Below are 15641 nucleotides of genomic sequence, written 5' to 3'. Positions count from 1 at the left end.
TTAAAACAGGTCTATTATACAATGAATTATAGGTCTATAATTAAAATATTAACACTGCAGTCATCAATTAAAATCAATGAAATAAAAAGCTTTTCAAAAACAACCCGTTTAACATGAAATACATTTCTTCTAATTTTTTTTCCACTATGTACGGACCACAAGAGAACTATTAAGGGAATAAATTAAAACAGTTAGATATATACCGTTATCAGCATATGTTGAAGTAGATTCGTCTCTCATCGTCTCTGAGAGAATATGCGGCATCAGATGCCGAAAGCTCCATCATTACTCCGTCATTCCGTTTTTACTTTTACTTTCTGCATAGTGAATGACTGAGATTAAGTTGTTTACCGGCATAACTCTTGCGCAAAGTTTGCACATTGCTTGTGTGATATCCATTGGCTCGTCTTCATGGTTTAAAACAGAAATATTTCCAACATTGCAAACTGTGACGCCACTGTGTCTTATCAAATCGAATCGTGAATTTTGTGAACCGTTACACCCCTAATATTTACACATCCTCATTCATCTCTGACTAAAAACACATCTACATCAATTTATACTTACAAGCACTAAGGTTGATCATAATCCTACAAAAAAAAGTAGTCTTCGACAAAGTTTGTGTTCATGGGGTTGCACTTCAAGGATCAAGCATTTATGTTGTAACAGAAGATGATACGATTCCAGAATAGCCTGAACCAGTTCAGTCTGAGGACACGGGTGTCCTTTCGTCTTTGTCTGAGTCTGTTAAGCATTGGCCATAGCAGTGGTACTGTTAGGACTACTTCTGAGAGAGACTTTAAGAGATGGGTGACTTCTTTGAAGTTGACTCCCTCCAGACATTTATGCAGATATGCTCGATGACTAGAGCACTGTACATTTGGAGGAACAAGAGTCTCTAGGAGGGTGGTTCAATGATGGGATGAACCCCAAGGTTCACCAGACACATTTATGCATGACAGAGGATTTGTGATTAAGGATCAGACAGTGAACAGACATGGCATCCCTTTTGAAAAAAACGCATATGATGGTTAGGTATGTTTTGAAGCACTGCTGCTGGTTTGAGCTGGTTTAAGCTGGTCCTTAGCTGGTCATGTGCTGGTCCTGAGCAGGAGCTAGTTGGTTAGGACCAGCATATGACCAGCTAAGGACCAGCTTAAACCGGCTCATGACCAACAGCGATCTTTCTAAGTGAAGTGTGCATATCAACAATGTTGGAATTTGTTGAGATTCTCCAATGGTTGAATGCTCTTCCAGAGAGTGATGCATGTTTATGGGTCTGTCAAAGGCACAGGCATAGATTTTGTGCTGAAACCCACACCTGAGGGAGTGAAGACTTTGACGTAGCAGTTTAGATATGGAAAAGATACAGTATATGTAGATATGTTCACCTCATAAGTGTCTGCTGTCCATTTTACTGTGTACCAGACATGCTAGGCATAGACACACCAGCACACCTGTATCCTGAAATTCTGCTTATGAATTTCTTCCTGTCAGAGCTCTAATCTTCCCACTCCGAATAGAATCAGATTGGGCTGGAGGAGAGTGGTGACGCTGGCCCAGGGAATCCATGGTTAGCGGAAAAAGTGTGAATGTTAAAAGAGCTTTAATTTCTCTGGTACAATGGGAATTACTTCACCACCATCCACAATATTTAAATATTTGTGTTAAAGGGTCATGAAACCCCAAACTACTTTTTCTTAGGATTTTAGTAGAGATGTTTGTGTTGCACATCATAGAAGACAATGTTGGCATCCGTTAATTTTAATTGTTGGAGAACCGGTTAAAATTTACTCTATTTTCATCTTCCTGGTTTAAAATCTACATTGTGTTGACATCACAATTTGTGACGTGGCAAAGGACTATAGTGTTCTTATCCTATGAGAAGACGTTTCATTTAATTATTCACAATAACATGTTGATTCGCTATGACAGACACTTTAGACTGTGAGATTGCGTACATTAGTGAGAGACGCGCATTCATGGATCGAAGATTATAGTATTTGAATTTTTTTTTGCTTTGTAAGTGTTCAGCACAAACGTGATTTATTCACAGCATGTAACCAGTTTTTACAGCTGCTTGATGCAATCCATCAAAAGGCTTATATAAACGCTGCAAATAAATGTTAGAGGTGCTACAGCATGTTCATATATTTCATGATGCAGAGTGCAAATGCAAATGGCTGTGCATTTATTTGTGTTTTTAACTCCCCTCTTCCCCCTTCACTCCGCAGTGCACCACGCCCACTTTTGTAGCATTTTTCAAAACTGTGGTGGAAAAACTAACCGGTGCTGAAACAGGGGCTTTCATGACCATTTAAGGTTTCCAGTGAAAGTTAAACTGGCATGTTTCCGAATGTCACTGACGTAATTCTGAGGCCTTGAGCTAATTCCATTAGGTTGTTACTTGACTTAAAGTGTAAAACCTTGTTGACGCCAGACATGATGAGGCACCGACAGAAAACTGATGCCCAGTTCTATTTCTGGCATACTCCACATGAATTTCGGAATTTCCACTTTGATGGTTCAGTGTAGACAGCTTCAAGCGCTTATGCCCGGTGTAGACCACATGTATAAGAAAAGCAGATAATTCTGTTTCTATGCTCTATTAGACATTCCTGGATCAGATGCGCTGGATCAGCATAACATTCAGGTTTTGAAGGTAAATCAGGGGTGTACCATTCCTGGCTGGCTACTAAGCAGATGATTCCATCATGAAATTTCAATAGGGATATCAAGGCTGTCTGATATAAGATTACTACCCACATTCGCCACAGTGATGCATGTCAGTGAGCTGAAGAGGGTTTCTATTAATCCTGCATGCCTCAGTTTCACATCTTATCTGAGATAACTTTACACCCAATCTGGCATTTGTCCCTACTGCGTCAAACTGGGTTTTTCTAGTTTGCAATTTCAAATCCCAGCTTTTCATCCAACCCCATTCAGGTGTGGGGAGGAGAAGAGATGTACTGTTTGTATCTGGTGGATGGTTAGCAGTCCTTTGTTTGTTTTGCAAATCCAGCAAGAGGTACAGCCATCTAAAACACTTGTCTCACTGGTTAAGGGAAGCCATCAAGATGCATTATTTATTAAAAGGCCTCCAGGAGTTAGCGTTCATTCTACTTGGGGAATGACTACCTCTTGAGTCCTGTTTAGAGGCATCTCAACAGAAGACATGTTAACTGGCAGAGTGGGCTTCCCCTTTACATGCTGGTGAAATTTTATAGCCTAGAACTCATTAAAACCAATGCGATGCTAAAAGCAGGGTCTTCAAGGGAAGGTATCGTTCAATCAAAAGAGAAATGCTTTTTTTTCATCATTTACTCACCCTCTTGTTGTTCCAAAACTGCATACCTTTTTGGGGGGTTGGACATGTGAAGGTGGCCTTATTTTAAGATCTTTACAAATGTTCGCCATATCCGACAATGAGATGTCAAGCAAGTGGACTATAAGAGAACTACTAGTTACAACTGTAACCCCAGTTTACTAAGGAAGAGCCTGAATGTGTGATGGTATAGAGATTTAAGGACTGCAATACAGATGTGTGTCCAAGGAGAGTCTACATAGCCCCATATCACTCTCATCTCCCTCAGAGAACTTGGGTTACAACAGTAACCTAAAGCTATTTCTAAAAAGGTCACACTGACATTATGTTTTGCAGAGAGAATGTAAAGCAGCACTGCATGCAAGAGACTACAGCATGGTGATGTCATGGTGTAACACCAAGATAACATCACAGTGAAGGTTCTGCTTACTTTAGCACTGTGTGACTGGGGAAGTGACTGGACCTGGGGGTGAACACAAGAGCCAGATACATATTTAACCAAACACACCTCAAGAGTTACTCATACACACACCCTATTACTGTCAACGTCACAGAAAACCTTCCCAGTTTATTACAGATGACCTTATTAGGGAATGAAAACAATAAGGTCTATCAACAGCATGTGGATTTGTCCAGTACCACAGAAAATTATTTTGTTTTGTCACTCAATTTAAAAACAAGCAAAAATTGGCCAAGTAAAAAAGTAATATATTTAAAATACATTTATTTCATGCTAAGTATAGTTTAAATCTATTAACGTATTTACTGACATATTGCTTGAGACTTATTGATATAAAAATTATAATTAAACTGTATTTGGGGTACTACTTGTGCACAATGCTCATTTCTTTATATAAAGCCTAAAATGAGTTTTAATGTCACTATCGATGAGGATTATATGATCTTTGAATAATATCGGTCTTTAAATGCAATAGTTCCAAATCTCTCGATCAAATATACTTCAGTTCATCTTTAGTTGGACTTCAGCACTACTTCCGCACAATTAAAGTGCATTAAGTACAAAATTAGTTGTTCCAATTTAGCAGACTTTAAGTATATCAGTTTAGTATACCAACAGTACAATTGCAGGGTAATTTTTTAGTACATAAATATGTAAATGTATTTGTAGTATACTTGGCATGAAATAAATGTATTTCAAATACATTTTAGTATATTTATTTTTCACTAGGTTGGTTTTACAGTAATGCACTTACGATGAACGTCTATGGGGCAGACATTCTTTTAAACAACATAATTTTACACATGCAACTATGGTATCAAATGTCTTGTATCTTGCATTTAACCTTCATATGTTTTCTGAGTTGTGCTGAGCTGTGTTTTTTGATTCTTAATCAATGATCCAAATAAATGACAACAAAACATTTATGAGGAAATAAAACAGAAATGGCCAGTCCCATTCGCTCACACTCTTTTGTCTGTAGCGATCCATTATAAATGAAAAAATTCCTTTAAACCATGGCCGATACACTGTTAAAGATTCAGAAACAGTTTTAATGGTTTATAATGGATCCACTGAGACAAATGTCAGGCCTTCAGAGTGTTAGACCGCAGCAGGCGGTGTACTCTGATGCTTTGGCTGAGGTTAAGGACTGCAATAATGAGGTTGTTCAGAGGGTAAGTGGTCATGCGTGTGTGCGTGAAGGTTAAGGAAACTGACACACACTAAACTCTATCAGCTGCAGTCCCTGCTGCATTGAGACCGTGTGGCAAATTCACTAAACAAATGAGCCACTTGTGCATGCCATGCAGGCACACTTTTGTCACTCTAAACTGATGCAGATGCTTGAATTGCAATGTTGGAACTAGAGCCGTGCATTTCTGCCAATTTTCACGTCATAGTTCAGACGCGGACCGGGCCTCAGGCCTGTTTTAGGCTTCTACTAATTTTTATATTTTAGACATCCATCAATTAGTGATGAAAAATAATTGCCGCGCTGGTTGAAACATCACGAGACCGTGCTACCACGACTGTCACCGCGGCTCGACGGTGTTTAGTGTCCTGCACCAGCAGCATGCGTGCCGACAGCGCAGCTGAAGAGATCTGCGTTGAGATGCACGCAATAGGCTAAAGCTTGCCGCAAAGCCCCAGCAAAAGTAATAACCATGAATGTGTCAGGGGGAAATAGTAAGGCCATATTTGAATTATTTAATAATAAACTAGTGTTTTCTGAGTCCGTGTCGCAAGGATGAAGTTGTCGATCCTGACTCGCCATCTCCTCATTAGATGCGCCTTTAGAGAGAAGCGCATCTTTACGGATTATGATTATAATGAAAGAGTTTTTGTTTTATTTCGTTAAGTGGCTATTTAAAGCTTTCTATAGATATATTTATCATGTCTGTGAGGCATGTATTTGCTGAGTTTCGGTTCATTTTTGTAAAGCGCTCCTGTTCAAGACCGAGAAGGCAGAAAGCGCATCATGTTTGTTTCCTTTATTTTATAAAAGCACAACGTTTTGTTGATATTGTGAGTGCACACAAATACAAGTAGACCCTTTACAGTTCCCAATGATGTATTACTCTTACCTTTATGAGCAAAAATGACGGCGTAGGCTATTTTAAGTTGTTTCCACTGAAAAAAAATGCAAGTGATTGCACTGGCGCCTCCATGTCCTGCAAAGGGCACTTTAGCTTGCACTCTCCACACAAACTTGGATATAATAGCGCAGGTTTAACGTTTAAACATTGTTATATGCTTGAACTGTTTTAGTATATAGATTTTATTTTAGGCAAGTCATGATGATTTGAGAAGGCTAAACTGATCAAACATAGGCTCACTGTCTGCCGCTGGCCGCTTGGTCATTACTTTAAAAAACAAAAACTTATATTTAACAAACAAAAAATGCTCCAAACATTTTCTAAATTAACTTAATGATTATAAAATATAACCATTTTGCCATTACATACAAAACTGAATTATTTTAATAGCTAAAACAGTAGTATAAGCTGTTTTGGGAGAAGGGGAAAAAAAAAGGGGCTCGGGCCTAAATTTGAGGCCCGTGTAGGGCTCTAGTTGGAACAATGCTGTACTGTCTCAGTAAAGTATGCCAGATTGTTGTAGTCAGCTATGGCCTCCATAACTCAGAACCAGTCTGCAAGAATAGTAATTGCCCGATTTTCTGGCCGTGTTTGCACTGTTACCCTATTTGCATAATTCCGGTAAATCAGATGCTAAAATGATGCAGACAGTGCAATAAATAATATATAGCTAATAGTAAATTCCTCTCAGTGTTGACTGTGGGTGTTGTGAAGATGTACCTGCTGTTGCAATTTTGCATCTTTGCTGACACTTTTAGTCCTCCATCTTCTGCTGACTCGCTTTTCTTTCTTTGTCAAATCTACACAGTTACTCTAAATTACATGGACACATACACACACGCAAAGCAAACTGGTGAGAGGGTTAATAGCAGAAAACTGAAGCACTGAAGCCATTGGCAGTGACAACAGAAAATAATATGTTGTAAATGTGTGATGAGATTTTATTTAATCAGAAGAGGTGATGAGAATGACATCAGTGAAAATACTGAAGGAAGAATTATGCTGTTGTGTTGAAGGGGTTGAAATTAGTTTGAGGGTTAGGGATGTCTGTAAAGTATTATGTAAAACTGCTGTATATATTATAGATCTGCATTACAATCCAGTTCCCAATATATAGATATGCCGAGTGATTTATTTTACTTGTAACACAATGATATGGCTGGGTATTAATATAAACGCAGTTTTATATATATATATATATATTATTTATTTTTTTCACGTGTGTGTTAAGCGAATGTGACAATACAGATGGGACAAAACATCAGATACTGTTGGTGTCAGAACCTGTGAATAGGTTTACAGTGTAAGTGCAGCCAAAGAGAAACACAAACTGTCTGCAACACAATCTGTACAAATATACTAGACACCTAGAAGCTGTGTGTCTGTGTGTGTCTGTGTGTGTGTGTGTGTCTGTGTCAATACAGATGGGACAAAACATCAGATACTGTTGGTGTCAGAACCTGTGAATAGGTTTACAGTGTAAGTGCAGCCAAAGAGAAACACAATCTGTCTGCAACACAATCTGTACAAATATACTAGACACCTAGAAGCTGTGTGTCTGTGTGTCTGTGTCTGTGTCTGTGTCTGTGTCTGTGTGTGTGTGTGTGTGTGTGTGTGGATATACCTGTATGTCGGTGAAGTTTGGAGCTGACTGTGTCCTTTGTAAGATCTCCAGACTTTGCAGCAGTTGACTCAATTCTAAAAGACTAGACTGGCAGTAGGCAAGTTCTGAAATACAAGTACACATATTGAGTTCTGCAGGTTTGTGTGAGACTTAAATATAGTGTTTAAAAAATACAACAGAGAATCAATCGTACAAAAAGTCCCCCCCCAAAAAATATATATATTTTTTTTTAATATATATATTATGTTGTAAAGAAATTACTTGCACTTATTTTAGTGTACTGTTAAGATGCTTCTGATTATTTAAATTAAACTTGAAAATAACATCAATATTCTTTTTCCCCTTAAATTTTCATTACCACACTGCATCTGAATCTTTTAATTATTTTGTAATTCACATTTCTTTCGATGACAACACTAAATTCTAGATCTAGACACTAGATTATCTTTTATTGACATCAGCATAAAGTACAAGTAGTACCATGATGTCTAAATTATTGTCCAAAATAATATAATAAGAAAAATAATAATAATTATTATTTTATATTTTATTATGCCTACACACACACACACACACACACACACACCCACACACACACACACATATATAAAATACAACAGAGAATCAATCGTACAAAAAGTCCCCCCCCAAAAAATATATATATTTTTTTTTAATATATATATTATGTTGTAAAGAAATTACTTGCACTTATTTTAGTGTACTGTTAAGATGCTTCTGATTATTTAAATTAAACTTGAAAATAACATCAATATTCTTTTTCCCCTTAAATTTTCATTACCACACTGCATCTGAATCTTTTAATTATTTTGTAATTCACATTTCTTTCGATGACAACACTAAATTCTAGATCTAGACACTAGATTATCTTTTATTGACATCAGCATAAAGTACAAGTAGTACCATGATGTCTAAATTATTGTCCAAAATAATATAATAAGAAAAATAATAATAATAATTATTTTATATTTTATTATGCCTACACACACACACACACACACACCCACACACACACACACATATATATGGTTCCTTTGTGGTAACACATGGCACTGATAACTTCTTGACAGATTTTGTGAGCTATAAAGTAAAATCTTAATTACTGAATTGTGTGTTACCTTCTGCACACTTGTCCATCTCCTCTGAGTCCTGTAACCAGGCTGCCACTTTACTCTGTCCATTACTACAGGATGGCGGCAGCTGCCAGGGCAGACTACTGGGTTTACCCTGCTGTAAGGGTACATACACACACACATTTACACAGCTGTCTGAATGAAGCTTAAATTTGATTTATGTTGTTGTTATAGTCAACATGAAACAGAAGACAAGAATGACCTTGTTTTGGTGTGTGCTGGAAGGGGTGTTCTGGGGTGACTCTGCGCTGGCAGACGGAGGGAAGGTCCGTAACGTAGCATCACGAGGAGAGCGAACAATCTCGTTCTGACGGAACAAACGATGGTGACGCAGCTTGCACACCCAGATGTCAAAAACATCTGGAGACTTCACCTTCAAGGAGAAAGAGATAGAGACAGTGACAGAGTTAGGAGACAGCCAGTTCACAGCATCAAAAATAAATGATGGAGCCATGAAAACAAGTTCCAAGGCAGATTTATTGTGACCTTTACATAACAAAAAGACAAAAAAGGAATAAAAATAAACCCCAAAGACATAAAAGTGCCTAAAGCTGAAGAAACGCTGCTTCTCTCCACAATATTTCAATGAGTGCACATACAAACCAAGCAAATCACAGACCTTGAGATGGTAAATGTGCTCTTCTGTGTCCAGATCTATGCGGCGAGCTCTTTTCTTGATGGACATCACAGACAGACCCACATCTATACTGCCATGCAGCTTTCCTTTCTGAATCTGAAACAAACACACACTCATTTAATACTCATGTCCTGCTCAAGTTTTTCCAAACCTGTATGAGTTTTTTTCTTCTGTTGAACACAAAAGAAGATATTTTGAAGAATGTTGTGAAACAAACAATTGGTCCTCACTGACTTCCATAGCATGGAGCAAAATACTATAGAAGTCAAAGGGAACCAGACCAGTTTGGTTACCAACACTCTTCAAAATATCTTTTGTGCTCAACAGAAAGACAAAAAACTCATACAGGTTTGGAACAACTTGAGCGTAAACAATGACAGAATGTTCATTTTGGGGTGGACTATCCCTTTAAAGCGCATTTCAAAGTAAAATGTTTCCACACACACATTCACTCTGTCCTTGTTGCATCAGTACTTCGTGACGTTTCTGCTGCTGAGTCTGAGCTCATCTGAGTCACGCTACAGCGAGAGCAGACAGCCAATCACGGCTCACCGTCTCTCTCCGACCAACCTACACAACTCATCATTATTATTCACAGAGCAGCGCTGCAAGCACTCCACAGGAAGCCATTTAAAAGAAACTCACATCTACAGGAGATTTGGAGTACTTCAGGATCCCGTTATCTAAAATGAAAAATCGCTGTGTAGAAGACAAGAGAAAAAAAACAGTATCTAATTAATATTTACTGTAAATACAAATTGTAAGGAATAAAGTTTGAAATATAAGTAAAACACTGTTCATCAACACCCAGAATAAACATCAAGATTGTTGGTCTTAAGTGGTTTAAGCTGGTCTCCTAGCCTGGCAAAGCTGGTTTTCAGCTGGTTTAACCAGCCTGGGGTGCGTTTCCCATACAACAACGTAACTCGCTGATTAACCAACATGGTACAATGCATTGTTGTGGAAACAAACCTGCTAGTCACGACACGGTCGCATCTCCGCCGTTTGAACCACACTAGTTCAACAATTTAGGGTCATTGTTAATGACGTCACACGCATGTGGTGGAGTAATAACATCTGCTATTTAACCGATTAGAGATCTGCTTTATTGAACATGGCACCTGATGACTAATTTAATATTTTTTGTTCCCCGTCATGTTGCTTTATTTGACGTTTGATTCATCGCAGGTTCCCTCTTATAAGTTCCCCTTAGGAATTTATGCACATGTGCACTCTTCAAAAATGGGCTTATTAAGGACGCACAAAAATACATAGATTAAAATGCATAAATATTTAAATAGAATGGAATAATTAGACTGTACTGCATGTTAGCTTGCTTATTGTGCCCAAAAGCCACAAGCCCACATTTATATAAGCCCACATGTCTTACTAACAAGAAACTATGCTTCTAACCACAGGTGGAGGGCTGTAGTTCCAACCACATAAGTTTGCGACGCTGTTTGCAAATGTTCGTTTGAACTATGGTTTCGGGAAACACTGAATCGTTAAACTATGTTGGTAACAATGGAACTTTCGACCATAGTTGGAAACGTAGCCCTGACCAGCGGAAACCAGCTGGTGGTAGTCATTTCCAACCTTGTGCCAGCCCTTCAGAGGCCATTTCCTCTTCTTCAGCATAAAACCTTCATGTTTCTCTGGTCTCTGGATATGAGTTTGACCAATCCTTAGCCCCTCGATGATTTCCCAACTATCAGTCTCCTACAAAGGGAAAAACGAGATGAAAACAGTGAGAGTGTTAGTATGAATACGAATGAATGAATATACACAGTGAAGTGTTGTTGCAGCTACATTAGTTTGTGTGGTGGGGGGGAAACATCACAGTAAAAAAAAAGATCTTAGTTTGAAATTGTTTACGGCTAATTTCACCAACTGATCAAAATGCCAAACTCATTAGAAACATCATTAAACAGACATCAGACCAGTGAGGCTCTACAGAGCGAAACACACAAATCATGAGATGGGAGAGGACTATTCCTATAAATAGATATACACACTTTTAGATGAGAACATGAGTGCTGCTTGCCCATTTAATAATGTTTACATGCACAACACCTGCAGAATAAATTGCATATTCTGGTTAATCCTTTATTCTGAAAAAGATTTGCACAAAATCCACAGTTATTGGAATATTCATTTATACATATATAATCAGCATTTTAGAATAACCAAAGGCATTTCTGCCTTTTTACTATTGATTAGGCTTTACTCTGCACAGTAATTTAATCAAGTGAACAATTCTCATTTATGTCCTTAACAATGACATTCAAAAGATTTGTGAATTGCAAAATGCAGGATAGCGGTCCAACGGATCACAAAACTCATGGTTCAGATCATATTACGGATTTTAAGATGCTTTTGGATCCAATATAATGATACACGTAAAAAAAAAATCTGTTTATGTTCACTTAAGTAACTGTGTTTACGAGAATACTTGTCAAAACAATATTGTGAGATAATTTGTCTGCAGATCAGATTAAATACAACACAGCAATAATATACACAATGGCCTGAAGAAAATGGGTGTTCATTCAAAGAAGGTTTTCCTATGAATTAATTAGTAGAACAGTCCATTTCTCCTGTGCATTTGTACCCCTTAGCTCTGGAGAAAGCAGCTGAGAGCCGGCTCGCATTCCACAAGGTTGTAAATGTATCGGGTTACCATGAAACCAGGGTCTTGTTCGGCGTCCTGGGGTGTTACAAAGTATTTGTGAAATCTAGCTAACAAAATATATATTGTGTGTTGGAGTGGTCCAGACGCTACAATCTACATTCAAGCGCAAGGAAATGTGAAAGAGACTTAGAAACATATGCAAATTATACACTTTCTCTCCATGATGTTTAAACTTTGCAACTAATCCGTGAACCCTATGTGTGCCGAACTTATAAAGTATAGTATAAAGTATAAAAACTATTAAACTAATAGTTTACTGAGATTATACTTCAACTGTACATTCATAAACTAAAAAGTGGGTATGAAGTAGATAGTCTACCTGTAAGTTCACTTGTAGCGTAGTTCACAGTATAGTTGCAATACAAAAGAAATATAGCTGAAAACTGTAATTTACTAGCATTACACCTGAAGTACACTTAAAAGTATACGTTCATAAACTAAAAAGTGGGCCAATTTAGTCTCAAGAAGTATTGAAAGTGTAAACTTACATGTTAGTACATTGATTTTGTACACTTGATTTATACACTGATTTTTATTTACACTTAGAAAAATATGCTTGAACATTACTTGAGTTTACTTAATAAAATGAACTTGAAGTATGATTCAGAACGGTGACAGCTGCCTTAGCAAACATCGCTAATTAGTTTACATTAACGACAACTAACATTCTGCTCCCACTGTCACCATGTAACAACTGACAGAGGTGAGGTTAATTTGCCCTCTTGCTGAAGTGTATTAATCAGTATTCATCTGTATTGATCGGTCAGTGCGAGTGAACCGCTCTCACATTAGCTGTATTATATTTTGTAGCCACCACTCTTTTTATTTAATGCAGAGCTAATTATTGAATATTTTATTCTGTTAGTGAAAATACTGGATATAAGGGGAGTAAGATATAATAAATTGTGTATTATTCAGCTAGTTATGTGACTTCAAGATGTTGGCTTATTATATCTTCTATCTATATATCAATATCTTCTTATTAGGCTAAGGCTAATAACATGACATCATCATCATAAACATATCAGTACATAAGTACTATTCATTAAAACTAAAACTTTTAATTAAAAACAATGCATGTATACAAGGTGTATATAAAATGTGTATACACTTTATTGGTGGTAAAATAATGGCGGAAACCACAAAGTCTATACAAAAATATGTATTAATTTCTTCACTATCGCTTGCACTGTTTGTGGAGAGTGCTGTGTCATTATTTGAATAAGCTCCTACTTTGTTGAACATCAATCTATTACAGTAATTTTATTGATTTAGCCGTCCCGTAACAACTGTGGGTGGTTGTTGCACATGTCCAGCAGTCCCTTCCTGCCTAAGTGAACAGTTCTTAGCTGTAATTGGCTGTGGATCAGACTTTATTATTATGCCTTGCTTTGATCAACCAGGTCAGTTGAGAGGAATGTGACCATCTCTCTGTCTCTGCACCGTCACATGGTCCTGAAACTGAATGGAGTACTAACCTACTGCTTACTGCATATTGCACAGTACACACCAAATACAAATATTACACATTTTAAATGGTATGTGAAATATAACACATTATGCAACAGTAAACATTCCATATGATCTTCAGTCAGTCACAAAGAAAGTTTTTTAGTTTTTTGAGCCAAACACACTCATTACTTTGCAGTAAAAACTTATTTTGCATTTTTATCCAAAATCTTGTAAAGTCCAATTAAATAATAAGATATTAAAAATCACAGCTAGAAAAATCCTCAAAGAATTTGTTAGCAAGTTGGTGAAAAGTTGTCAAAGCAGTAATCAGGTCTCTATATAATACTGTATTTAAAATATTATATATTAATATATAATTAAATATAAATATAAATCTCAGCATGTCTAACAGACATTTGTTGTTGGATGATGGACCATCACCTTCAACTCAACCTGGCTAAGACAGAACTGCGTGTAACACAGCAGCTTTAAAACAGCCAATGGCAGGAGTGTTTGGGGGAAACCTGCTTGAAAACAGTAATTTTCCCGGTTCTTCTATTAACATTTTTTGCATTAAAATGTTATACAACAACATTAGATGCGTTCTTAGAAGCAGCACTAGATGGCAGACTTGTTTGAAATGAGATTGACATTTTCCCCAGATAATTTTCTCTGTTGTCCGTTCCTTTTGGAGGGATTTTTCCTTATACATTATTCACGTGGATAGATTTCCAAACAATAATATATGTCTGCAAGCAAAGATATGAAGCTACCGTATTGACCCGAATATAAGACGATGTTTTTTTCTTGGAAATACATCTGAAAAAACGCGGTCGTCTTATATTCAGGGTCTAGACCAGGGTTCCTCAAATCTTGCCCTGGAGGGCCAATGCGCTGCAGAGTTTAGTTCCAACCCTGATCAAACTCACCTGCCTGTGATTTTCTAATGATCGCAAAGACATTGATTAGCATTGGTTAACATGCTCAGGTGTGTTTGATTAGGGTTAGAGCTAAACTCTGCAGGAAAGTGGATTAGATGGATAGCCTAAATGTCCTAATTCAGATGGGCTACCTGTTTTCTTTTTTTTAATGGTATATCAAAAAGTGTATATTTTTTTAATGTGATTTTTGGTACAGTTTACCAGTTTTTATTATACTTTCAAAACAAAAATTTAAATAGGAAAAATATGCAATATGAAAATAATTGAAGACAAAATGTTTTACTGAGAAAAAACAAGATTTGGTTTTTAAAAAGCCTTTTTCCAAAAGGTACATCTAGAAAAAGGGGGGTTTTCTTATAATCAGGGTCGTCTTATATTCGGGCCAATACGGTACTTGTTTTTCTTCATCTTTTTAAGTGGGAGAACTTGCACAATTGGTGGCTGACTAAATACTTTTTTCCCCACTGTATATGTGTGTATAATATGTATATGTATATATATATATATACCTTGCTACGTGTACTGCGTTAGGCTAACCGAGACTTGTCATTTGCACATATATTGTTGCTCTTTTGTTAGTTTTGATTGCTTCTATTGTCCTCATTTGTAAGTCGCTTTGGATAAAAGCGTCTGCTAAATGACTAAATAAATAAATGCGCATCTCGTGTTTATAAGAGCAAAAACCTCTGATTGGCTAGTAATGTTAGTTTGGTTGAGAGTGAAAGCTGTGTTCCTCTCATACATTGGTAGGTGAACTCATGAACTCGAACGTGATATCAACAAGTGTTTTTAAATGTAGGACGACTATCTTTTTTCCCCACAGCCAAACGCCGCATTCAGCGCTGTGTCATATGCCATAGCTGTGCACAAGGTGTTTATCACAGACTTGTTTGTTCATTAATGACTTCATCAGCGACTAGTCGACTTCGACTCGACTTTCAGCACATAAAAGTCGACTTTAAAAAATCTGAAAAATCAGAAGTCGTTCAACCCCTAATATATACACAGATTTTTTTCTATTAATTTTATTTTATTATTAATCACTATAAAACAATGTGAATCTAATTATTTTCAGTGCCTAGATGAATAGTTAACTCCCACTTGAAAGTGCTTAAGTCTTGATTCATCTTGGAGTTGGTTGGTTTGATTTCACACCTTATAACTCTTTGTTGATGAGTTTTTTTTTTTTTTTTTAGTCCACATGGACAAAAAGAATCTGAAAATTAATTCTTGAATGACTCTGAAAATGTGCGCAGTCACTGT

General features: G+C 37.0%; 1 protein-coding gene across 1 annotated transcript in view; it reads right to left on the bottom strand.

Moving 5' to 3' along the window:
• The window catches only part of LOC107560796 (oxysterol-binding protein-related protein 6-like), a 76015-nt gene that overhangs the window by 25761 nt on the left and 34613 nt on the right, over positions 1–15641 (bottom strand). The window contains exons 3-10 of the mRNA XM_016245064.1: positions 10890–11012; positions 9939–9992; positions 9276–9389; positions 8859–9029; positions 8642–8753; positions 7506–7609; positions 6602–6694; positions 3756–3788 (exon numbers count right to left, since the gene is read on the bottom strand). Of these exons, the coding sequence (XP_016100550.1) occupies positions 3756–3788; positions 6602–6694; positions 7506–7609; positions 8642–8753; positions 8859–9029; positions 9276–9389; positions 9939–9992; positions 10890–11012 (804 nt within the window). The remainder of the gene's footprint in view (positions 1–3755; positions 3789–6601; positions 6695–7505; positions 7610–8641; positions 8754–8858; positions 9030–9275; positions 9390–9938; positions 9993–10889; positions 11013–15641) is intronic.

This window comes from Sinocyclocheilus grahami, unplaced genomic scaffold (assembly GCF_001515645.1).
Source record: "Sinocyclocheilus grahami isolate Dianchi unplaced genomic scaffold, SAMN03320097.WGS_v1.1 scaffold744.1, whole genome shotgun sequence".
Classification (NCBI taxonomy): domain Eukaryota; kingdom Metazoa; phylum Chordata; class Actinopteri; order Cypriniformes; family Cyprinidae; genus Sinocyclocheilus; species Sinocyclocheilus grahami.
The sequence above is the reverse complement of the archived record's forward strand: the minus strand, read 5'-3'. Positions and strand labels throughout refer to the sequence as shown.